Source organism: Syngnathoides biaculeatus, chromosome 7 (genome assembly GCF_019802595.1).
Source record: "Syngnathoides biaculeatus isolate LvHL_M chromosome 7, ASM1980259v1, whole genome shotgun sequence".
Taxonomy (NCBI): Eukaryota; Metazoa; Chordata; class Actinopteri; order Syngnathiformes; family Syngnathidae; genus Syngnathoides; species Syngnathoides biaculeatus.
Window position 1 is genome coordinate 4,002,158 of NC_084646.1, and position 25,909 is coordinate 4,028,066.

At 39.5% G+C, this 25,909-nt stretch overlaps 1 protein-coding gene across 3 annotated transcripts in view; it reads right to left on the reverse strand.

Moving 5' to 3' along the window:
- LOC133503111 (BEN domain-containing protein 5-like) overlaps positions 1-25,909 on the reverse strand; it is a 278,787-nt gene that overhangs the window by 251,369 nt on the left and 1,509 nt on the right. For all 3 annotated transcript variants that reach the window (XM_061824322.1, XM_061824321.1, XM_061824323.1), the window contains exons 2-3: positions 21,313-21,435; positions 2,870-2,994 (exon numbers count right to left, since the gene is read on the reverse strand). In XM_061824322.1, coding sequence (XP_061680306.1) covers positions 2,870-2,994; positions 21,313-21,385 — 198 coding nt within the window. In that variant the 5' untranslated portion in view covers positions 21,386-21,435. The remainder of the gene's footprint in view (positions 1-2,869; positions 2,995-21,312; positions 21,436-25,909) is intronic.

Below are 25,909 nucleotides of genomic sequence, written 5' to 3' on the forward strand. Positions count from 1 at the left end.
TAAATAAAACACCATAGACAAATGATGAAAGTGACATGATTTGTCCTAAATTGAGTTTTAACTAGACAAAATTAAATTGTAGGTACCTTATATGAAAATTCAAAATATTCAAAATGCACTGATGACTAGTCAGAAAGATCCATATTCTTAGCCGCTTATCCTCACAAGGGTCAGGGGGAATGCTGGACCCTATCCCAGCTGTCAATGGCCAGGAGGCGGGGTACACCCTGAGCTGGTTTCCAGCCAATCGCAGGACATATCGAGACAAACAGCCGCACTCACATTCACACCGAGAGGCAATTAATGTTGCATGTTTTTGGGATGTGGGAGGAAACCGGAGTGCCCGGAGAAAACCCATGCAGGTACGGGGAGAACATGCAAACTCCACACAGGCGGGTCCAGGATCAAACCCGGGACCTTGGAACTGTGAGGCCAACGCTTTCCAACTGAGCCAGCGTGCCGCCACATTGTTAACATGAACAGTGGTAATTCCTGCAATTCAAACCCATCTTTTAAATTTTCTGTCTGCTTACCATGTCGTAAGGAACATTTCTAGATGTTGGATCTGGTGGACCAATGAGCAGCCAGCAATGGTTCACGTTACACATATGGTATGAAGTGCTACAAATAGTACCTAACACTACCTCATAATACCAGTTTTTGTCAATGAAAAAGCACCAGGGGCAAATTGAGACAGTTATGACCCAAGTAGGGAACAAAAAGGGGGTGAGTGGGGGATAGAAGTATATAAACCGATTGGGGACTTTTGTGTGTTTTGCCCATGCGTAGCAAGAAACTAAACCAAAACGAGTATGAGAATTTTCAAGTGTTTAGGAAATGGAAATAAGAAGAAAAAAACAAGACGGAAGAGGGGCTATTCATCCAGCCAACCATCCATCCATCATAACCGGTGCTACGGTGTAGCCAATTTCAACAAAGCTTCTAAGCTGATTGAGGCAGACCAAATCTGTTTCACCAGCTTACATTCCTTCAAAATAGCCATCTCACTTCCAATATCACGGGCTTTTACTGTTCCCCATTCCCCTGGTTCAGGCTGAGAGTTAGCAAAGCTTAGCTGGATGAAACACTCCACCAGTCTGCTTCTCTCATGGAACCAGGCTGATATCTCCATAGAACAGCATCGCCTCACATAACTGCACTTAGCTGTTTTACATACTCATTCTATTATCGTTTTTATATGTTTGCACTTGTATTGCAGGACTGTTGGGATTTTTAAGTGAATTCTGGATATTGGGGTGACAATCTAATAGAAAGATATTCTGTGTACATAGATTAAGAAAAATACAAGTGTCAACTGGAGTATATTTAATTCAAGGTGGTCTTTTTGAAGAAGGACATAGGACCGATAAGAAAGACAATTCTATGACAGAGGTTTGTAATTTTCCAAGAAATAGATGGTAGTTATCTGTTCTTTTAATATGTAAGCAGGCGGCGGAATGTGCGATTATGTATAATGTATTTTTATGCACTTAAATGAATAACATTATGCCTTTTCTGTGTACTCCCTTCCCGAGCCCCTTTCTATCAGTCTCTCCCACACACTTTCTGTCATTTTGCTACAGCAGCAAATATCCTGTTGGCCCGAGCTGCAGCCTTCCGGTGCTGGCCTATCTAGCCCTGGGATCGATTCAGCTCCAAGTCAGGGCCTCCCATTCATCTCAGAGCCATAAAATGTGATTAGTGCTGACTACAGCACTGCGGGGAGATGGGCTGATTGGCCTGATAGGCTCAGATAGGGCGTGTTGGGCACTCCACAAGAAGACAGGCACAACAGAATGGTGAAGATTCATCCTTATTTTTGCCTTTTTCAGTATCCCAATCTATTTGATCTTCGTTCGCTCGCATCGTCCTCACTCACTCAATCACTCAGTCACTCACTCACCGCTTTCTTTGTGCTTGCAATGCTCCTTTGCATTGTCTGTTTGTTGTTGTTCTTATCTAAGCCTGACAAGATTATCCGTGAAAAATGATATCACAAAAGTAAGGATTTCTTGCCAATGTTTCCAATTTTACCTTTTTCTTATCCAGCAAAGTCATATTTAAATAGCACACCCTGCTGTGCCCCCTCCTCAAGCTATGTTAACTCTCATCACATACAGTGTATCTCTGTGCCATGTGACCACTTGTGTCCACCAATCACAAAGCTCGCAGTTTGCCAGTGGCAGAATCTCCCCGGGAGACTGTGACAAGAACTGATGCAGGAAAAAGAAGATTCCCTCAACACAGTGGGGGGAGACTTGTTGTACACAACTTACAAATAGATGTTGGGAGAAAAGTTTAATTTGACAGTGTGTACAATCAATGTTCAATTTTGTTTCATTAAATTATGTAACCTTTAAATAATGTTAGTAATGTGATTCCCAATCAATGATTCCCTACACACTGGTTCACAAAAAAAGACAATTTGATTAAAATAATTAAAAATGTGTGCGTTTCCTTGCAATGTTGCTGGATGACAGAATATTAATAGTATAACTATTTACTATGTATAGAAAACAATGTGTCAAAATAGAAATTGGCACCACACGTGCAACATTAAATCAGATTTCGAAACAGAGATGAGCTTTTGATTGCATTTTGTGTCCCATTAATTATATTTCCATCAACAACACGAAAAAAGTGTTTTCTGCTATGAATGCTCAGGAAGTATTGCATCAGATTACGACTGCATAGTAGATCTAATTTATACAGAAGCAAATACTGAATGTACTTGTGATTTGGGGTGATTGAACAATACTGTATATAATTATTGCACAATATATAAACAATATATATTTAAGCAATGACTACATTAGTTATGGTGCCTCAGAGTATTTTGATGCCGAGTTTCAAAATATAGAATGCCAACCTGTGTCTCTCGGACGTTCTCCACAGTGAAGTTGAACCAAACCCGGAACCGGGGATTGCAGGTGTCAGGCCGGATGAAGAGGTCAAACTCAAATTCACTGATGTAGTCAACACGGCCAAGGTTCCCTGCAGAAGCATAAGACTTTACATAAGCAGGGTTTTTATCTATAGCCCATTTCACATTGCTTTAGCAAAGCTCTAAAATGCATATCTTCTTCCAAAATGGCTAAGTTTATTCAATTTCATAATACAGTACGCTGTAATGTATGTATTTCATCCACTGTATGGAGATACATGTACAAGTTCATCACACTAATACAAAACCCACAGAGGGCAATTGAGCATGACAAAGACCAACTGACATAAAAGGCTTCAGTTGTCCATATCAGACATATTATACACTAACAAAGGAAAAAAGATGATGAGTGGAATTATAATTAATCCAATGGGAATTAGCTGCCCGCTTCCAATTCTCAAAGCTGTCTGGACGATAACTGGGTGGTAGGTAGATGACTACATGACAGTCGTTCTAAATTCTAAATGTAAGCTTCATCTGTGTCTCTGATTTATGTCCAAGCAACATGGATACGTATGTTGAAGATACTCTTGCGGCACAGACAGAATTGATGAGTAGTGTCAAAGTAAACGCAAACACAAAGGGGAGAACTTAGCATTCTCAATTGTGAGATCTTAAAAAGGACTGATAGCAGGTAGAAAACCTGATACAAGCCATCATGTGTATTTTTTTCAAATCCATAGAAGAAAGTAATGCTTGGATTAGTTCTTTCCTATTCAGATTTGCAAAGGTGAATCGACCAATATTCGATCAATACATACATGAATGAGTTTCCGTAATTTCCGGCCTACAGAGTGTACCATCTTATAAGCCTCACCCAGTACATTTGTAAAGGAAATACCATTTGCTATATACAGTACATAAGCCGCACCTGTGTAAAAGCCGCAAGTGCCCACATTGAAACCCACAATGAAATACAAGATATTTACAAAGAAAGATGCTACAAAGAAAGAGTTTTCAAAGTTTTAATACCTTAGCTGAGCTTAACATAGCAACAACACGGGAGCACGAACAGGGTTGTTAAAAAAAAAAAAAACAGCCGTGGCAGTTACATAGTAGCAACACAGTAGCAGAGCACTAACAGGGCCCGATAAAAAAAAAAAAACAAAAAAAATAAAACCATACCTAAATCACTGAGATGCGGCAGTAACACAGCAGAAACATGCTAGCGTGGCGCTAACAGGGCCGGTTTAAAAAAAAAAAAACATACCGGTAAAAATCACTGAGACACAGCAGTAACACAAAAGCAAGACCCTAGCGCTGTGCTAACGAAACGCAAACAGGGCCGGTTAAAAAAAAAAAAAAAACATACTGGTAAATGTCACTTCCTCACCACATTGATTGCACCATCTCACTCTTATCTTTTCCGCTTGAGTGCCCCCTTGTGGCCGTTAATAAAAATGCACAAATTATCCACATCACCGCATAAGCCGCAGAGATGAAAGCGTGTGAAAAAAGTTGCGGCTCATAGGCCGGAAATTACAGTAATTAATGGAGCATGTTAATGGCAAAAAAAAAAAAAAATCAAGACTTTTATTTTGATTTGCGAAATATACTGTATTTCCGAGTTACAGAATCTAACAAAACACAAATAAAGGAAACACATTTTGGCCAAAACTAACATCTCCTCTGATGTTTTTTTATGATTGCTGGAGACAATTACTACTTACTTTGTTCTCCCCCAAACACCTGGAGCGGTCTCAAATTCTTGGTGCTCACCCACTAGCTTCTCAGATAGAAGTTTGGCGTCATGGATTTTGGCTCTTATATACATATACTCACAAATCCTGCCACTTCACAAGGTTAGCAGGTAGCTGTGGCACACATTGACGAGCATACACGCATGTGATTATAGACAGACGGGCTAAGCAACACAGTGTCAAACAATGTCTCGCTCCGGCTGCCACGAGACGGAGCTAATCCACTACTTAGCTTGCATCGCGTATTCTTCCCATACAAGGACACCCACAGAAGAGCAACCATTACTTCATAAATGAAAATAAACATTTTTTTATAAACAGCATTCTATGAAATAGCCACAAAAGACAATGCCTGTTCTACTTTCACATTTGAAGCTCACCCACTTAAAGCTTTCACATCATGCGCTAATGGTAAGTCACTGCCAGGAAAAGAACCCTCTCAATAGATTTTTTTACTAATAAGGGAGTAGTTGCATGACTTGGATGCTGACATAAAAAATATACTTCATGAATTAATCTGAACCTTTTCTAAAGTCGAGTACTGTATGCATTTACAAAATAAAAAGGAACATAACACTAGTGAGAAAGTTGGAAGGGATCTTAAGGAAGGATGGTGAATACAACTTCAGTCACAGTCAAAGGAAGCTCTAACGGCTGTTTCGATGTCTGCAGTGAATTTTTTTCTTGAAAATAATGGAAAATTTATGAATATCAGATATTGACACACACTTTGGGAAACTTGAAATAAAAGCATCAAAACTACAAGAACTGCAAAGAACACATCGCATCACTTGAGTTTAAGTGCTAAATACAATAAAAGATGTCTTCATCATTTAGTTGTATACTGTATCTATATTAGTTGAGTATCTCTAACATCAGGATCCCCGAATTATGGGAATTTCTACGCTTTCTGCATTGTGGAACCTTTTTCTGCTCCTCGAAGACTGTGCACCATAACTGGAAGAGTTGGGTGTGGAATAACTAATTAAAACACGCCCTGAATGTAGCAACACGTTGCCGTTTTTATATCTCACAATAACTTCCATTGTATGGTCGCTATCACAGTTATCTTCTTTGTCATCACTAGTACCCTTTCTGTCACAGAAAGAACAAAATTGGTTTACGCTCAGTCTCATGTAGCGCTGTCATTAAAAGACGTGTGACGTTTAAAATGTGTGATTTTTTTCAGCATATTTTTGTCAAAAATGTTGGTTAACCTCCCAATTGTTTAGTTTTCCAGCCATTGGAGTTTTAATGAGCTACTTTTATGTTCCATCCCTACTTCTTGTACTGTACATTCTATGGTTACTTTACACCAGGGTTTTTTAGCTGGGTTGCAACCTAGTTCCAAGCAATTTTGGAAATTGCTGCCCCACTGCAGTTTTGTCATCACAGACTATCTTTCATAGAGCAAACAGGGGCAGGTAAAAATCAAAAAGAGCATGTCAATAACAGCCCCCAAATATCATCCTCTATAGAAAACAAAGTCTTTGCTCAGTTCAATGATGCAGATCATACATTCAGATTAATTACTAGAATATGTAGAACTTGCTTTAAAAAAAAAAAGACAGTATTCAAAAGCTTTTTTACATATAATGCACCAAATAAATTTGAAACAAATTAATTGTATGATGGATGACATTTATAAATTAATCTTTATCAGGTAAGCCAGGTTGTGGAACATGTGGTCTGTGCTAGATGCAGTAGTCCAGGCATTCATGCAACCAAAGATTGTGTCAGAAAGTGATCCTCTTAACACGTCTTGAGGCACAGCTAGTAAGAACTCATCACTAGTACAATTCCTACGAATATACACTTGAAAGCTAATGTGCATCTTTACGTATTCTGCTTTCGAACACTTAAGTATATAGGGTAACAACAGACAGCAGCCACGGGCGGCTAGGTTATTGAGTCCAGAGCTGGAGGGCCTGACATGAGAGATGTCTGCCGCCTCCGAGTCTGAATTACACGTTGAGGCCGTGAAGCAGCAAGGATATGACACACCATTGATCCCTGTTTTAATTTTATGGTTCCTACCTGCACATTCAAACACTTTGGCGGAACGAGTGACCTGACCATCTAAATCAATGCGATGTCATTTAGTATCAAACCAACACCAACTGCTTTATTGTGTGGCTACATACAAATGCATTTTTAAACAAGATGGGGGGAAAAAAGAAACCTGTTGCTGAAAAGCTTTGCACTCGCTCAAAAATTTCAAGAAGTACAGTAAAGTCTTTTATGCGGTGGGGGAACAAGCCAGTCAAATTCATTCACATCAAACTCTCTCGTCTACTGTTTGTATTTATGCTCTGTCATGCAATGTTCCCTCTAAGCTGTGCACCTGGGCAATTGTGCACTTATAGTGCACATGAAAACCGATCCAGCGTAGTGAACCAGGGCCTGACATTTTTTTTTTTTTTTAAATATAGAGGCAGCACTCAGTCTCTAACAAGCTGGTGCTTAGCCACACCATGCCACACACTCAACTTCCTTTTTTACCTGACACCGCCCACCTCCGGCTCTTAAAGGGGTACAAACGCCACCACTTATGTTTACTCTGATAATAATGGCAAAAGTAAAAAAAAATAATAATAATTAAAAAAAAAAGAAAAGAAAAAGAAATACTGTTGCTTTAATGAATGTCAGAGTATGTGAATAATAATAATAACAATGAAGAAAAAGTGGTGAAACTGGACGAGATTTTCTCTTTTTTGAATAAATATGTCTAGTCTGAAGCCAAAGTACATGACGAGATGGTGTATAATGTTAAAATTCCACCTTGCCGCAGTCTGACAGAAGATGAAAGCACAGACAATACAGTGCACAAAAAGCTAATTCTTTATTTTAAAATTAGGAGACATCATAACATAAACTTTAAAACTGTTTGTTTTAAGGTTCATTCATCATTCAGCTTTCAACATTTATTGCCAAAGATATTCTGCAAACAATAATTCAGTTTTACACCCAGAAAAACAGACAGGGATATCATTGTGGGTTGAAAATAAATAAAGGGAACAAAGTTGGAACCGACACTTAAAATTTACAGTTCATAGTTGGCTTGGTTTGATTAGCTGATGATTTTGATTTTGTTTGTCGACATTTTCATTGCAAATTTGCAAAGACAAAAAAAAATTCTTAAAATTTTCAGATGGTAATGTAAATGCTGTAATCTGAATATTTTAATGAGGCATGTATCGTCAATGGATAACACCGATCTGACCATTGTGCATACGCCTGATGTTGCTCACAGTGGTCAAGGGGGGCGCTCACAGGCTTAGCGTGTTTGCTCAGACACGTCCAAAATTAGAGGGAACGTTGCTCTCATCTACTGTATGTATTTATGAACCTTGACTTTTGCATTGATGCACAGTCATGCTGGAACAGGAAGGGGCAATCTCAAAACTGTTCTTACAAATTTGGGAAAGTGAAAGGAATTACAAATGCTTCAGCATACAGAGTTCTACATTTTGGAGATTAGCCCTCCCTGTTACATCATATCTGTGCATCCATGCACAAACTAAGGTCCATAAAAATATGGTTGAGAGAATTTGGGCTATATTTAACTTGATTGGCCTGCAACAAATCCTGCCTACAACCTAACATAACACCATTGTGTTGATTTTGAGCAGACAGCGAACCAGGCCTTCTCGTCCAATAGTGTGTGACCTCAAAAATGCGCCTGAAAGAATGGGCAAAAATTCCCATAGAAAAAAATAATAATAAATCACTCCTAAACCTTGCACAAAGCTTTCCCACATGAGTTGAAGTTATTACAGCTCCAAAGGGTCCACCATTAACCTTGTCTTGAACCAATTGAGGCAACAAGTATTACTTGTCAGCAACCAGCAGAGGCATTGTAGATTCATCCATGCATTTTCTGTGCTGCTTATCCTCACAAGGGTCACGGGAGTCACGTCTATTTCAGCTACCTTCAGGCAGTCTGAACTATTCTGTTGTCTAGACAACATGAGGGCAACTATGGAAGAACGCGCAACATCCTCACAGAGCTCCCCTGTGGCAGGTCTGCTCAATACAGCACAGAGATGGAAACAGGAGTACAATGTCTTAAACTACAGATTTCCCAGTCACAGGAATAAATACTTAAAAAAAAAATGCATTGATAATTGATGACTGATTAAGAAAGATTGGTGAAATGTATCTCGGGCACGCTCTATATACTCACTAAAGGGCTCATTATGCATTGTGACAATATCACGAGGTGCAACAGCATACAAATATGCAGCATACTATATGTGTGTGTGTGCGCATGTGCGTGCATTTGAGAAATTCATCTGAAGAGGGAGCAGAAGAACCTGCCTAATGTAATCCCATTATAGAGGTACAAGAGGGAGCAGTCACAGTGCTCAGCCCACACAATGGGCCGGCCTGTAGCCATCCACTGGATGGATGCTTTTTGCCATGCAGATGGATCATCACACAGCAGCGGCGGCAGTCCCGCATGCCCGAGGCCTGAGGTGGAACTCACTCGCACGTCCGGCCTTTGCCGTGGTAATAGCCAGTTGTTTCCAAATGAAAAGGACTGTTTGCAGCGTTACCTCCTAATAAAAGCAGATGTTAAAGTGAGCCCAACTGTTGGCTGGAAAATACAAGATGAATATGTTTTGACCAAATAAAAATGGTTACTTAATTATTTTAAAATATTTGTAATTGATGAGTTATTTATCTTGTGTATGTACATATATAAATGGGTCTGCCCTGAATATGACCTGGCACAAACAAGACCAAACCTGTCTAAACAGCAGACCTGAGATTAAAGAAGTTCTGTACCGCTGAGGGACTGCAGCCAGGCACCTTTTTAAACCCGTTTTTGCCCTGTTCAATTTCATTAACAGAAAACATATCCATCCCCATCTTCAACTCCTTTGCAGTGTGGGCAGGACTCCTGGACACAGACGAAGGGGACTGATAAAGACAGAATTGATTCAAGCCAGCAGCCATAGTGTCGAGGTTTAGTTTAGTCCTGCAGCTAAACGGCTGTTTTTTTTCCCCCCGTCTGTCTCTTTCTCTCTTCCCTGCTCGTCTGAAGGCAGGTTGTCACTGAGGCAACATCAATCTACCGCCTCATGATTTCTTAAAACCTGCCTTCTCCCTTGATGCCTTATCACTTCATCTGCAGGCGAGATTAAAGAGGTCACCTTCCAAGTTTCTACAAATTACCTAACAGCCATTATAATTACACTAAACACACATATATATACACACACGCATACACACGCATACAGTATATTCCCGGCACGGTGACCGACTGGTTAGTACATCTTCTTCCTACATCCCTAAAACATGCACGGGAGGTTAATTGAAGACAGTAAATTGCGCACACACACACACACACACACACATATATATATATATTATATATATATATATATATATATAATATATATATATATATATATATCCCTTTTCTTCGCCGCTTATCCTCACAAGGGTCGCAGGGAGTGCTTGGAGCCTATCCCAGCTGCCAACGGGCAGGATGCGGGGTAGACCCTGAACTGGTTGCCAGCCAATCGCAGGGCACATCCAGACAAAAAGCCGCACTCACAATCACACCTAGTGGCATTTATTTTAGAGTGTCCAATTGATGTTGCATGTTTTTGGGATGTGGGAGGAAACCGGAGTGCCCGGAGAAAACCCACGCAGGCACGGGAGAACATGCAAACTCCACACAGGTGGGGCCAGGATCTATCCTGGGTTCTCAGAACGCTTTGCCATCTTATCCACCGTGCAGGCTTTTGATTAGATTAGATTAGGATAGATAGATAGATAGATAGATAGATAGATAGATAGATAGATAGATAGATAGATAGATAGATAGATAGATAGATAGATAGATAGATAGATAGATAGATAGATAGATAGATAGATAGATAGATAGATAGATAGATAGATAGATAGATAGATAGATAGATAGATAGATAGATAGATAGATAGATAGATAGATAGATAGATAGATAGATAGATAGATAGATAGACAGACACACACACACACACACATAGGGAGAGAGAGAATTAGAGAGCATAAAACATCTAAGGTCACACAATTAGCTCCAAGATTTTAGCTGACAATTATTCTCCAAGAAAAGCGTTAAAGTAGTTTAGTTCAATGGTAAGCAGAGTCTATCCCAACTAACTTTGGACAGGAAACGGTTTATACCCTGGACTGGTTGCCAGTTCATCCAAGGGCATATAGTGCATTTTTTGTAGAAATTGTAATTCCTGTTAAAAAATCGCTCCTAAGACATACACAAAATTATTGAAGAGATGGATCATATATGCAATGTCGTTCAGAGGGATTGCAATTTGAGCTATGTTAGAGGTGAAAAATAACGGCAACCTGATTTGGATATTATACAGCGAACCAGATAAAAAGCATACAGAGATGCACTGTTATTTAAATGCGAAAGAGACTCTTACGTGTCATGTCCTTCAGCCAAATACATAATGAGTGTTTGCAAATGTGGAAAATGTTGGAAGAATCATTATACAGTATATAGGGGGAACAGGATAAGTGTGTATGATAAGATGGGACAATGGGAAGAAGTCATTTTGTTATGAGTCCACCCATGCTCCAGTGAGCTTCTCGTTTCAAAATAGATGAAGAAAGCTGGGCCCGAGGACAGTTGTGAGAAATTCAGGCAACCCGCACATATCTGATGATGTACAGGCCTGCCTTCACATTCTGAAGAGAGCACAATTTTCAAGCTAGCCTTTTATAATTGTATTTTTTCCCCCCTTCCAAAAGGCCCTACAGCTAGACGAGTGTGATCCATCTGAAGTGGTTGGTGTAGTAATGGGTCATAGTGATGCGCTCATATTGGTAATGGCTTAATTGTGTTATCAATCTTATCCAGATGGTGCTTTAGCCCCACAGCTCTGGCCCTGCGACTGTCAAACACCATGCATGCATATCGGAAAAACTGCATTTTTTTTTTTTTAACTTTCATCTGTTTCACAAGCTTCAAATCATGGGTTAGCTGTATGTTTATGCTAACTAATTTGTTTCATGCCATAATTCACAAGTTAATTCAGTCAAACCTCGAGGGGCCGAAGACAGGGATAGTGTTAAGGTGGATCTACCCAGTAGTGTACCTTTTTCCTTGAGCATCCCCCCCTTCACACACACACACACACACACACCACACACACACACAACACACACACACACCACACACACACACACACACACACACCACACACACACACAGACACTACCATATCATTTTTCCTCTCCCCCATATTATCTTGGTTCAACAAGATCCTTCCTCTCTTCCCCAACAGTTATCTTGGAAGAAGCTCCTAAGATAAAAGTAGAGGGACCTGAGGAGTCATTGGCAAGCTCAAGGCAACGAGAAGGTCAACAGACCTACTTAGAAGACCTGTTATCATCTGGCTAACATGTTATCAGAGAGCCTGCAGTAGTGTTTATTTACAGCTATTGCTCCCTCTGGGTGCACACTTCAATGCCTGGGGCTGATTGCTCTGTAATGAGTTCAGGAACACTGGGAACCAATAAGGCAAGAGAAACAAGACAAGCAAGAAATCACTGTCCAATAACCAATAGGTCAGACTGAATAAAAAAAAACAAAAAGGAACAAAAACAAAAGGAACAACAGAAAATGTAACTTACGGAAAATGTTGGGTAACCTGACATACCCATCTGTGATCATGATCCAAAAGATCCCTTGCTTTATCAGAATAAAGGTGGAAATACACTCGGTGAATCAAGCCCAATTCATAATCAGAACATTCATTCTACAGGGGGGTAAGTCAATGTCTAAGTCAAATTTCTGACGTATAAAAATCTGAGGAATAAATATAGTGGACACTACAACAACTTGAGGCACAGTCACTATAGTCCCCAAACTCAGTCTTTACCCCTGGAATGTCTGCATAAATGGATGGACATTGGGCAGCATGCTAAAATCCTACCATCAAGTGTGTTCTTGTGTATCATTTCATCATGTGTATATGCGGAGTCTTAAATTTTCATTTAAGGGAATCATGCATTGCTTTTAATTATTTGCAATCAAAAAAGGGTGACATAATTTTCATTTGCTTGACATTTGGCAAAAGTCATCAACAGGATTTAGCAAAACAACTAAGCACAAGCGTAACGTTTAAGCAGTCAAGTCCTGCTCAGTCTGTGCACACTGTGTGAGTCCTTCAGTCAACTGCGAGTTGAAATTTAAAATTATATATATATATATATATATATATATATATATATATATATATATATATATAATAATTTATTCTGTGGTAAAGACACAATCACAGCACTGATAATGCTGTCGAGCACTAAATTGCTTTACTAAATTCAGATCAATCGTAGTTTCTCCCACATTTATTTACTTGACCAGTGCAATGTTCAGAACTGTGGAAACTACAGAGGAATGAAGTTGATGAGCCACACAATGAAATTATGGGAAAGAGTAGTGGAGGCTAGACTCAGGACAGAAGTAAGTATCTGCGAGCAACAGTATGGTTCCATGCCTAGAAAGAGTACCACAGATGTATTATTTGCCTTGAGGATGCTGGTGGAAAAGTGGAGAGAAGGTCAGGAGGAGCTACATTGTGTCTTTGTAGATCTAGAGAAAGCCGATGACAGCGTACCAAGAGAGGAACTGTGGTATTGCATGCGCAAGTCTGGTGTGTGGAGAAATATGTTACAATAGTATAGGACATGTATGCGGGCAGCAGAACAGCAGCGAGATGTGCCGTAGGTGTGTCAGAAGAATTTAAGGTGGAGGTGCATCAGGGTTCCGCGCTGAGCCCCTTCCTGTTTGCGGTAGTAATGGATAGGCTGACAGACGAGGTTAGACTGGACTCCCCTTGGACCATGATGTTTGCAGATGATAGTGATCTGGAGTGAAAGCAGATAGCAGGCGGAGGAACAATTAGAAAGATCGAGACCCGCACTGGAAAGGAGAGGAATGAAGATTAGCCGAAGTAAAACAGAATATATGTGCGTGAATGAGAGGGGCGGAGGAGGAAGAGTGAAGCTCCGGGGAGAAGAGATAGCGAGGGTGGATGACTTCAAATACATGGCCGACCCCTTACGGGACAAGCCGAAAGAAGAAGAAGAAGAAGGCGTGCGGTTTTAGAATGGGTCAAAGCAAGGGTCAAAATACATTGTATGTTGCCAGATGTGTGCACAACCTTTCTTTCCATCCCTGTGACATATTAACATAGCGAAGCAATGCATAATAAATGTTTAATTGTGAAAATGTTAATAGTTGGAATTAAGTAATGTACTAAGTACTTAAGTAATATCAGTAGTTCATGCCAGCCAAAAAACTTGAAAATGGTCTTGGTCTTTGACAAAGTCACACTAAACATTAATTTTACCATTCTTCATTTATTAATGGCCAAAACGTACAATAAAAGCAAATTCAAGCAATGACAGACTACTCCTTTTTTATACTAACACATATAGGAGATTATGAGAGACAATTAAAAAATTGAATTTAATCATCAGAGAGCAGTGATAGGTTTTAGTAACATGGCTGGAAGAACCTATGGCAAAGAAGAAAAAAAAAATTTCACATTGTATACGTGCAGTCAAATCAGACTTTTGTATTGTGCTGTTCTTATTATAGATCCACCTGTCGGAATATTTTTGCCTCAAACTTTTTAAACTTTTTAAGCAACACATCTCACCTGGATGCGTAGTTAAACATCCCTTTTGATTACTGGAAATGTCCGTCAAAAACAGACTGCTCGTATTTGCTGACATTTGCAAAGATGAGGTGCTGGCTGAGTCAACAATGTGTTGCTACTATCAGCGCCATCAACAAATAAGTGACATGACGCTGGCTATTTTTCCTGCTACTTTCTCCCAGATGAGGCCTCTTAGCGCCACGGAGCCAATATGTTTACTCAATCATTAGACATGGCACAATACGACCGGTTGGAATGTCAGGAAGGATTATTCCACTGTGTCGTTTGACTTTATTTTGCTTTTCTTGCTTTTGTGCTGATTAAAAAAGAAGAAGAAAGAAAACAAGTAAGCCTCATTAAAACCCATGAGAGATAGTAAAACTAATTGATCTATGAATTGCAGGAGCACAAATGAAAAACGGCAAGCCTGATGTTGATTAATTGAATTGTGTTGCAAGGGCTTTTGCAGTCTTTCTAAACCAAAACAGTAAAGATGAAGGTAATAAACAGTCAATAAAATACTACTGGTACATACTGAATTCTGTAAGACTAACTTTGTTCACGTTCAAGTCTTCACTATGAACCATTTTTATTCATTTCACGGGTTAAAAATTGTATTAGTCACTCTTATTGCTACATGAGATACAGCCAGTCAAACTGTTATGATAGGGAATAATAAAGTTAAGGAAGAATAAGGGGAATAAATCTACAGTTACAGTGAAGAAAATAAGTATTTGAACACCCTGCTATATTGCAAGTTGTCCCACTTAGAAACCATGGAGGGATCTGAAATTTTCAGCGTATGTGCATGTCCACTGTGAGAGAGATAATCTAAAAAGAAAAATCCAGAAATCCCAATGTATGATTTTTTTAACAATTTCTGCGATACAGCTGCAAATAATTATTTGAACACCTGTCTATCAGCTAGAATTCTGACCCTAAAAGACCTGTTAGTCCGTCTTTAAAAGTCCACCTCCACTCCATGTATTATTTTCTTCACTATACACCCAGTCAAACTGTTATGATAGGGAATAATATAGTTAAGGAAGAATAAGCGGAATAAATGTACAGTTAATGCCTAATGGCAGGTCTAAAAGTATTGTGGATTGCAATATAACAACAATATAACACTCTCAATTGCCCTAGGTGTGATTGTGAGTGCGACTGTTTGTCTCTATGTGCCCTGCGATTGGCTGGCAACCAGTTCAGGGTGTACCCCGTCTCCTGCCCGTTGACAGCTGGGATAGGCTCCAGCACTCCCGCGACCCTCATGAGGATAAGCGGCTAAGAAAATGGATGGATGATCAGTGTAATAATAAAGAGCTAGCCTCTTATAAAAGCAAATGGCCAGTCCTGCAACGGGGCTAATTTAAGTATCTTTCGAGAATTCCCATGGCTTCAAAGCAAGAGAGCAGAGGGAGAAACAGTAAAAAGTAAAGCGCAGGGAGGAAATTTAGTCATTTGAGCAGTGGAGCTTCTCCGCTGCTACCAAGGAGATGTAAGAGAGAGCGAGCGACAGAGTGCCACTCAATACATCACATGTCAGGAGTACGCCCTCACATTCGGATGAATGGATATTCGCTTGGAAAGCCCTCAAGAGTCAGCGCAATGTAAGGTCACTAAGCTTCAGGTATTTACAAAAAAAAAGTTGAAAAAGAGGAGCGAAGCACACTGACACATTTGAAATATTCGAATCCATATTAGGGTTAAAATACAGTGACTAAAATCTTACATTTTTAAAAAGTAAGAAAAAGATGTGTTCAACATTAAGTCAAAATTTCTTCCACCGTTCATTATCAGAACACAGTATGACTTTAAAAAATATGTTTCTCTTCAAATCAATACAAATTCAACAAACGGTACACTGATTCACTGGGCATTGGCCTCACAGTTCTGAGGACCGAGGTTCAAATCCCGTCCCTGCCTGTGTGGAGTTTACCTGTTCTCCCCGGGACTACGTGGCTCTCTATATTACCCCGAGGTGTGATTGTGAGTGCGACTGTTGTCTGTCTCCAAGTGCCCTGCAACTGGCTGGCGACCAGTTTAGGGTGTACCCTGCCTCATACCCGGTGAAAGCTGGGATAGGCTCCAGCCCATTGCCATCTTTCTCCTGTGATTTACTCCTCTTTTCACTGCCTTAGAGTTGATGAAACCGCATTAGTTGTAACTCACAGGTAGTTTGGGTGTGTACCAAGCATTCTACAATACAAACAGCAGAAAGCAGAATGGTTGGGTGACTGTTCAATGTGGCTGCGCTATTATGAGGTGTTTTTTCTGTTTTGTTTTGTTTTTTAAATACAATATACAGTGAAAAACTGCAATGTGGTCAAAGTTTTGGCTTGTGCCATAAAAACATCCTGTTTAAGTTATTTTATTTTGGCGAAACCGAAAATGCACTTTTGGGACTATTTCAAACCATAAACAGTGTTGTAGTAAAAGTTTGTTACAAAAAAAAAAAAGAAAATCATGCCGCCAACATGGCATCGGTGGTTAATTTTGGTATTTTTTTATTATTTGTAGCAATGCTATTTTGTTACAGCTGAACAGGGTTCCCTGTGACAATTTATCAAAATGATACAGTTTCATAACTACATGTCATAATGAATGGTCATGATTAAAAATTGGGTTTGTGAGCATCAGTGAGCAGTTCAGCTTTGGTCAAAGATTTGAGGGTTAAAATAGCAGCTTTCTAACTGCATTACCCCCCCCCCCCCCCCCCCCCCGAAAGTGATTAATTTATAGCACTTTTGGTTGCTCAATATCTAGAATGGACTGTTCAATCTTGTGAGTTTACAATGTATTCCTATTTTTCTGTGTTAACAAAAGCAATTTAAATATTTCACTCCAAAACAGAGTCAAACTAAGTGTCAGTTTAAGAGTAATACATAGTTGTGTACCTCAAGGAGACTTGCTAAAAACCAAAGAATGTGTATTTATAGGAATGTGTTAAATTCAGACACAAAGGAGATTAGGTGTGCACTCTCTTTAATTTCTTCAGGTGGGTGTGGATTCTCAGATTCCTGTGCATCAGTGACAAATGATTGTCATGTAGATTATAAATATTAATACACACCATGCTGCGAGTGTGGCAGTAACAACCACCCCCAATCCCAAAAAATAAAGCTATTCAAAATGAGAATAACTTTATTTTTTTAACACTGTAACCGTGCTCCTATCTGTCAACTATCAACAGGATTATGAATAGCGACTTGGCACATCATCACTAAATCTGATGGTGGGGGGTGGGGGGGGTGGCGTAGCATGGGACATGAGAGAATCCATTATGTATTGGGTGTGAATGTTTTCAACAGTTTTCTCACTGACTGATTCAAAGAATGTCATTACACAGGTTTGCAACTTATTCAAGTGAATCTATTTCCAGAGACGCAGTAGGACTAGACTCATTATTGAAGCGCAAAATAAAGAAACTAGTGTGTGCATATCCGTTCCCCATCCGGCCGTGTAAGTTAGATTCTATTGAGTGAATCGATTGTAAAAACAGATGAGTCTATGCGAGGTGCCTATCAATGGGGCCCCCATTAAACATTTGTCACCCCTGGGGAATTTCTTTGACAAAACAAGTCACTGACAGCATGCTGCAGTCAGACTAATCAGCAAGTGTTTAATTACATCTGCAAAGTCCAGAGGTGCAGGAAAACAATAACCCTGCTCTGTCAGTGTCATCCTTTGTTAAAACAGATGGCACTTTAGTCAGCAACATCGAGAGGAGGCATTCACAAAAGAATTTGGGACTTAGACGGAAATGTAAACAGTTTGACTGCGCGAGGGGAACAAATATGACAAGTCAAGATAAGAATGTCATTTGGAATCCACTCTAAAAATAATTAAGGTTTTCATATCGCTTTTAAGAATCTATGCATCATGACAATACTCATGCACATAACAATTGACAATTATTTTATATTTGCAGCTTAAAGTTTATGCGCTGCTTTGCATTTTCTGAAGTGACATAAATATCGATTTGCAGAGGCAAATCTGCATTAGCATGTTGGGTGGTAGAAAATGTGCAGAAAATGTTGTCAAGTTGAAGACTGCCGCTACGATTATCATATATTTGCTATCTAAAGCATTTCATGCCTTGAAATGACCTATTGCTTGAGACACCCACCGTATGCAAATGAGGACTGAAGTCCATCAGTGGCTTGATAAGCATATGGCTGACAACAATGTGAATTTAGCCTCGTCTAAATGTAAATTGGGTTGCATTCCTTTGGCAAATAGCTTACCTGACAAGTATCTAAACATTGCATGTTATTTTGTTAACCCAACTCAAAATTAAAAGTCCAGGTACAGATCCTTTCCACAAAAAAATGATTATCATAGAAAAGTTTATTAATTTCCATTATTCAATTAAAAAGTGAAACTTTCATATATTATAGATTCAGTCTGCACAATTTAAACCATTGATCTGTTTTATGTACCGCTTATCTTCAATAGGGTCGCAGGAGGAGGCTATGCAAGCTCTCTTCCAGCGAGAAGCAGGGGACACCCTTAACTAGTCGCCAGCCTAACCATTTAAAATATTTATTTCTTTATTTACACATGATTTTGGCTTACAGTTTATAAACCCCCAAAATTTGGGAATTCCAAAAATATTAACACTATGGAGAAATCAGCCCAAATTATCCATCCATCCATCCATGCATCCATTTTCTCAACAACTAATGATTATCTTCTGTGGTATGTGTCATGTATATGGGACGCTTAACTATGGGAAAATTTACGGTAATTCCCAGCCTACAGAGCGCACCTGGTTATAAGCCTCACCCAGTACATTTTTAAAGGAAATTCCATTTGGCACATACATACGCCCCAGCTGTGTAAAAGTCGCAAGTGCCCACATTGGAACCCAGATTTAAACAAGATATTTACAAAGAAAGACGGTACACAGAGAATTTAAAGCTAGCGCCGCCGCGCTAACGCTAGCACCATGCTAAGAGGGCCTGTTAAAACAATAACATACCAGTGTGGCAGTCTGAGCGCTCCCCCATGCTGAAAAGTCTCCTTGTGATTAACCCGCATGTGTTATAAACAGGGGAACTCGAAGGAAAATAGCAGACCCTTACAGGTCTCATAATTCCCCTTTTTCTACATAGAGGGAGCTAACATACGTTATATCCTAACGAAACCCTAACCAAAACTTAAAACAAAAGTTGATGAAAAGTTATACACATATATGTACATTCGCTGCGTTGATCGACTTGTTGTCGAATGGCACATGTTGAGGCATGGATGGGAGATGGTTCAGACTGGCCAGAAGTTTAAAAAATATACACGCATGTGCATTAATCACAAGGAGACTTTTCAGCACTGGGACTCAGACCGTCACACCAGTAATAATCACTGAGACACGGCAGTAACACGCTGCGCTAACAGGGGCGGACCGGTAAAAGTCACTTCCTCGGCACATATATTCCACCGGTCTCATTCTTACCTTTTCCGCTCGAGTGCCCCCTTGCGGCCATTAGAAAAAAAATGCACAACTTAGCCGCATCACCAGATAAACCACAGTGTTGAAAGCGTGTGAAAAAAGTCACAGCTTATAGGGCGGAAATTACAGTACTTGGATGACTAACTGATCAAAACGGCACTTTGAGTTTGTGTGAACACCACAATGTATGTTTTTAGTTTTTGAAACACATCCCACTAACATTAAACAAAACTGAAATCAAGACATGTCAAAAGAAAACCTGAAAGAAAAAATCTTTTTAATGAAACACACGATATCCCTTTCATTTGATACAAGCTGGCAAACATCAACTCATCCCCCATTCTAACTTTGGCAATGCATTTACCGGAGAGATATTAATATCAATTCCATAAATCATTCAGGGGATGCATCCGGAACCGGAGACGTTATGTATGTTAGGTGATCTCAATGTGGTAGCTCAATTCCCATTAATCAATGTCTAAGCTCCTCTAACATGTTATTAACGGAAATAGCCAAAAGTTAGAGAGGAAAAAAAAAGCAATCCTAATTGTGATATAAATTTGAACACAGCTGCCCATAAAGATGTATTATAAAGAGTATCGCTGGAGTTTTAGTTACCATAACTATCAGCTGCTGAATTATCATTGGCAGGGATCAGTGAACTGTCTACAGATTGCCAGTATTATTGTTCTGTCTCCTGCCTAATGAGACACACGATAAACACAGAATGAGAAAACACGAGAAACACAAAAAGGTGGCGTATGTGTATATGAGAACTCTACTAACAGGAAATGTCAGAGCATGTAAATACAATAAATTTAATGAAAAGAGTTTGTGGACTGGGACATGAGGTTGGGCAAATAAGATTGTGCTAATACATGCAAATATATATATATCTTTTAAATTAAATGAAAATCTCACTGTCAGCTGCAGTTTGAATAGGCAGCCAATTCGGGAAGGCAAACATTTGAGAACTGCAGTCAAATATATTAGATAAGCATGTTAATAATTGTTCTACCTGCGTTAGGTTGAACCAGTGTGTGGGATGTTTTCAGAGCTATAGTAAAAGAAAAAAACTTAATGCTGCAGTATTTAATTCTGATTTGGGACTATCAAGTCCATTAGAATGACTGAATTGTTAACGCTTCAAAATATTTTCCCCAGGAGAAATGACAAATGTAATTCAATCTATCTTCACTTTAAAACCTATGAACTGACATTTTAATTTTTTAGCTGTCATGCAAGTGTAAAAAGAAGGTAACATTAACACGTGAAAACAAAACACGCAAGCTTGAAGAACAAATTGGAGGGTGATATACAAGTTGTGGCAATAGGGCGATGTTAGCAGTCAATCTTAGTGGATTTTGATCAAATTGGGAACAAAATGTGTTTCATTCAAAATAGTGTCACATAAAATCCGCTGTACTCACTATGTCAATTTGTTTGATATCTGTGTCACATTGTCAACAACATCATATGCCATATGAATGAGAAGACCACTGAGTGGTGCTTAACGAGTGAATGCTACTCACCACTCTCGAAGCAAGCATCGAAAACCAAATGTCCTTTTCTTGGAGCTCCTGAGTGCCCTGGCGGGGTCACCATCAGCTTGTTGACATTGCCCACCAAAGCCTCCTCGCCTCCAGCTTCGTTGCCTACACATTCATTACAGAAGAAAATACATTACTCCATTAAAAAAAAAAAAAAAACTGCAAAAATGTGTGGGGACAGGGATGAATTTAAAAGGAGATTACACCTCTGGTACTCTAATGAGATCCATAAAAAAATTGGAAAATTAATACCTTTACAGAGGTAAATATGATTACCGTAATTTCTGGCCCACAGGGCACACCTGATTATAAGCCTCACCCAGTACATTTGTAAAGGAAATACCATTTGGTACATACATAAGCTGCACTTGTGTAACGCTGGTGCAGCACTAACACTAGCGCGGCACTAAAAGGGCCGGTTAAGAAAAACATACTGGTAAAAATCACTGAGACACGGCAGTAACTCAGTGGGAACAAGCTAGCACAGTCCTAATGCTAGTGCAGCATTAACAGGGCCGGTTAAAAAAAAAAATATACAGGTAAAAGTCACTTCCTCGGCACATATATTCCACCGGTCTCACTCTTGCCTTTTCCGTCCAAGTGCCCCACTGTGGCCGTTGGAAAAAAAATGCACAAATTAGCCGTATCACTGCATAACCCGCTGGGTTGATAGCATGTGAAAAAAGTCACAGTTTATAGGCCGGAAATTACGGTAGTTTAATTTGACACAGTCAGGGGTGTTCGTTTAACAATAAACAGTACACAAAAAAAACAAAACTGCATTTTATATCTTCAAAATTCTGGGATATGGATATGATTTTTAATTTTTGAAAGGGACATACAAATTAATTTTGAGTTTTATATTTGAAATGATGTCACTCACTCATACTGTAACAGGTTTCTACTATTTTGCATCTGTTATATTGCTAAACAAAGTCTTGTTTGATCTGGACCCGTAGTCAGTGATTCCCAGGCACTAGGACGCAGCACATTAGCGTGTCCTCAGACATCAGGTGTGCCACAGGAAATCTTCCAAATTCACTCAATTAGTGGTCCAAGGTCCTCTTTTCCAATTTTAGCAAAGTGTGCATTTCATCCAAAAATCAAGGTTCAAGGATTTGGAGGAAGACTGGTGAACAAAAGAACACAAGCTGCTTGAGGTCCAGTGTGAAATAGCCAGCCAGTCATGATTTATGTGGAATTTCCAGTACAGATGTTGGTAAACCCTGCTTTCTTAAATCCAAGGTCACCCTAAATGTCTACCAAAATGTTTTAAATGACTTTGTGATTCCTTCTGGTGAGGATCTGTATGGAAATGCACATTTCATCTTCCAGCAGGACCTGGCCTGTGTCCATACCACCAGAAGCACTAAAACCTGATTTGATTCCCATCCCATCGTAGTGCTTGACTGCTCAGCCAACTTGCGGATCTACATCCCATTGACAATCTATAGGGTATTATCAAGAGCAAAGACGAAACTTTTCCATGATATTCAAATTTTTTAGGGAAATGTCTCCATATTGTCAGACAGAACAATTAAATCCTGTTACACGAGAAAGTAGAAAATACAGTTCATTTGTTTATTCACCAGTTGCCATTCATAAAGCAGACGATCTTTGTGTTTATCAAAATAGGGCCAGATTTCACATGAACTAAGTAAATCCATTTTCTTTGCCACTTATCCTCAGGAGGGTCGCGGGGAGTGCTGGAGCCTATCCCAGCTGTCAACGGGCAGAAGGCAAGGCGGGATACACCCTGAACTGTTTGCCAGCCAATCGCAGGGCACATACAGCCACTCTCAATCACACTTAGGGGCAATTTAGAGTGTTCAATTAATGTTGCAAGTTTTTGGGATGTGGGAGGAAACTGAAGTGCCCGGAAAAAACCCACGCAGACACGGGGAGAACATGCAAACTCCACACAGACGGGCTGGGATTTGAACCCCGGTCCTCATAACTCTGAGGCCAACCCTCTACAGCCGTGCCTCCTGGATAAATCCATCCATATTCTTCTGCGTATCAAAGATTAGGTCACGGAAGCACCAATTTATACGTCAATCAAGTGATGCTAAACCCAAACCAGTAAACGTCATTATTTAGATTAAATACTCTTTTTTTTTCCGGTCAATGGTAGCTACAATAAGTTGTTTTAATAATAAATATCTTTTTATTAGGATTACTAATTGGGTCCCTCGATTCCAAAATTTGAAAAATCCGACAATAAAGATTGGGAAACACTACTTTAGATTATGCAGATTCAGCAAAACGTGTCCGATAATCATTTACTGGTACCTATGTAGCGTTAGTCAAGCCAAGATGTTAAGTTGTTTTGTGTTGCTAAATGTAGAAGGAACAATAAATAAATTGATAATCGTGTTATCTAACTTTCACATGCAGGTGGTCTTCCTGTAGAGCGCTGAATCACAAGAGTTACGATACGCTCTCGGGATGGTAACCGATATGACATCAAATATAAGGGAAACAAAAGTAACATCATGATTGTACGCGCCAAAGAGCATCAGAAATCATTTTTTTCCTTATGTTTCACTCAAGCAAGAAGGGCCTTGATGTATGAAATGAAAAATACCTCGGGCACTTTATTTCAGATGATTTTCAGGATGACAAGGACATTCACCAACAAGGTAGTAAATTTTATGCTCAGGCAAATACAGTAAAAATGGAAAGCCGCATGTTTCGCAGATGTCAAAGCCTCATTGGTCATAGCATGATGCCAGCCAACTGTTTGTTAGTCTAGGAATACTGTACAAGGTTTGAAGTACTTTTGAGAAACTTGGTATCCACTTGTATGTCCTTTTAACGGTGAATTACTGGGCAGTATCTGCCTGCAACAACACAGGTCAGAGGGACAAAATCCCTTTTCAACGTTTACGGCACCAATTTTGAATTAGAGTGGAAGGCAAAGATGGAAATTGTGGCTTTTACAAATCATCTGAACTGATTTTGCTCCGGCTAAATGTCCGGTCCATACCTGTACTTGTATGTTCTGAACATGTAATTAAATGTAAGCTATAATGCTTAGCATCGCGAGAAAACACATAACATACTGCACATACTGTACTTACATCAATTTTCAATGTTTAAATTTTAGTTCACTAATCTTAAGTACCGGATTTTTTTAAATAAAAGTGTTTCATTTGCTATATTTTAACCCTCATCTTAGCCCATCAAAGCAGATGGCAAAATGCACAATATTAACTGATCAGTTTCCATTCATCCATCCATTTTTTTTGGCCACTTATCCTCACAAGGGTTGCAGGGAGTGCTGTAGCCTATCCCGGCTGTCAACGAGCAAGAGGCGGGGCACACCCTGAACTGTTTGCCACCCAATCGCAGGGCACATCGGGACAAACAACCACACTCACAATCACACTTAGGGGAAATTTACTGTCCAATTAACGTTCCATGTTTTTGGGATGTGGGAGGAAACCAGAGTACCCGGAGAAAACCCACGCAGGCACAGAGGAGAACATACACACTTCATACAGGTGAGTCCGGGATTGAACCTGAGACCTCTGAACTGTGAGGCCAGCGCTTTACCAACTGATCCACCGTGCCGCCTCACTGATCAGTTTATGTGAAAAAAAAAAAGAAACTACTGTATTTTTTGTGCAAAGAAAAAAAAAATTGTATTTCATGTGCATAATGTAGAATAATTTTGTATTGTCTTCTATGGAACTGTTGCTTTCACAACACCCCAATTGTCCTTTTTTATTTTTATTGAAATTTGTGTCGTTATTTGTCTTATTGTACTGTCAAATAAAACCATAAAATAATTCAAGTTACAAATTAAATGATCGAATTTATTTATGACGAAACTTTGACTCAAAGTTGATAGCTTGGGTAGCTATGGCAGCCTAACAAACTCATGGTTGTTTTGCTTTTAGCCTTTTACCCCCATTCATTTTAAACCAACTCAATGGGTGTTAAACTCTGGAGACTGTACCTTTCTCCATAAATCTGAAAGTTATGTTATTTTTCAGTTTTGGTTCGTTTATTTTAGTTAGGGTTTCTTCTTTTTTGTTTGTACCTCTTGCATTTCACCGATCGTATTTATTGAATTCAAACTGCTTGACTCTTCACCCCCAAAATATACTATATAAAAAAGGTGAAATTCTAAAACTTTTGACTGGCATTTTTCTGGACCGCTCATCCTCACTGGGGTCGCTGGAATGCTGGAGCCTATTCCAAGAGGCGGGGTATACCTTGAACTACTCAACAGCCAATCTCTAGGCACATAGAAACAAAAATAAAACCTCACACTCACGTTCTGACCTACGGGCAATTTACAGCCTTCAATCAACCTATCGTGCATGTTTTTGGGATGTGAAAGGAAACTGGAGAAAACCCACACAGGCACGGGGAGAAGATGCAACCTCCACACCAGCGTGACTGGGATTATGTAAATAAAACAACATTTTTTGACAAGATGGAATGGTACAATGCTCTCTCATCAGGTTTGCCTCAAAACATATTTTTGAAGTCTGCAGCTAGTCCAAATTACAGTAGCTCTGGTTTTAACTAGGTTATCAAAATTATATGATTATATAAAGGTATGACC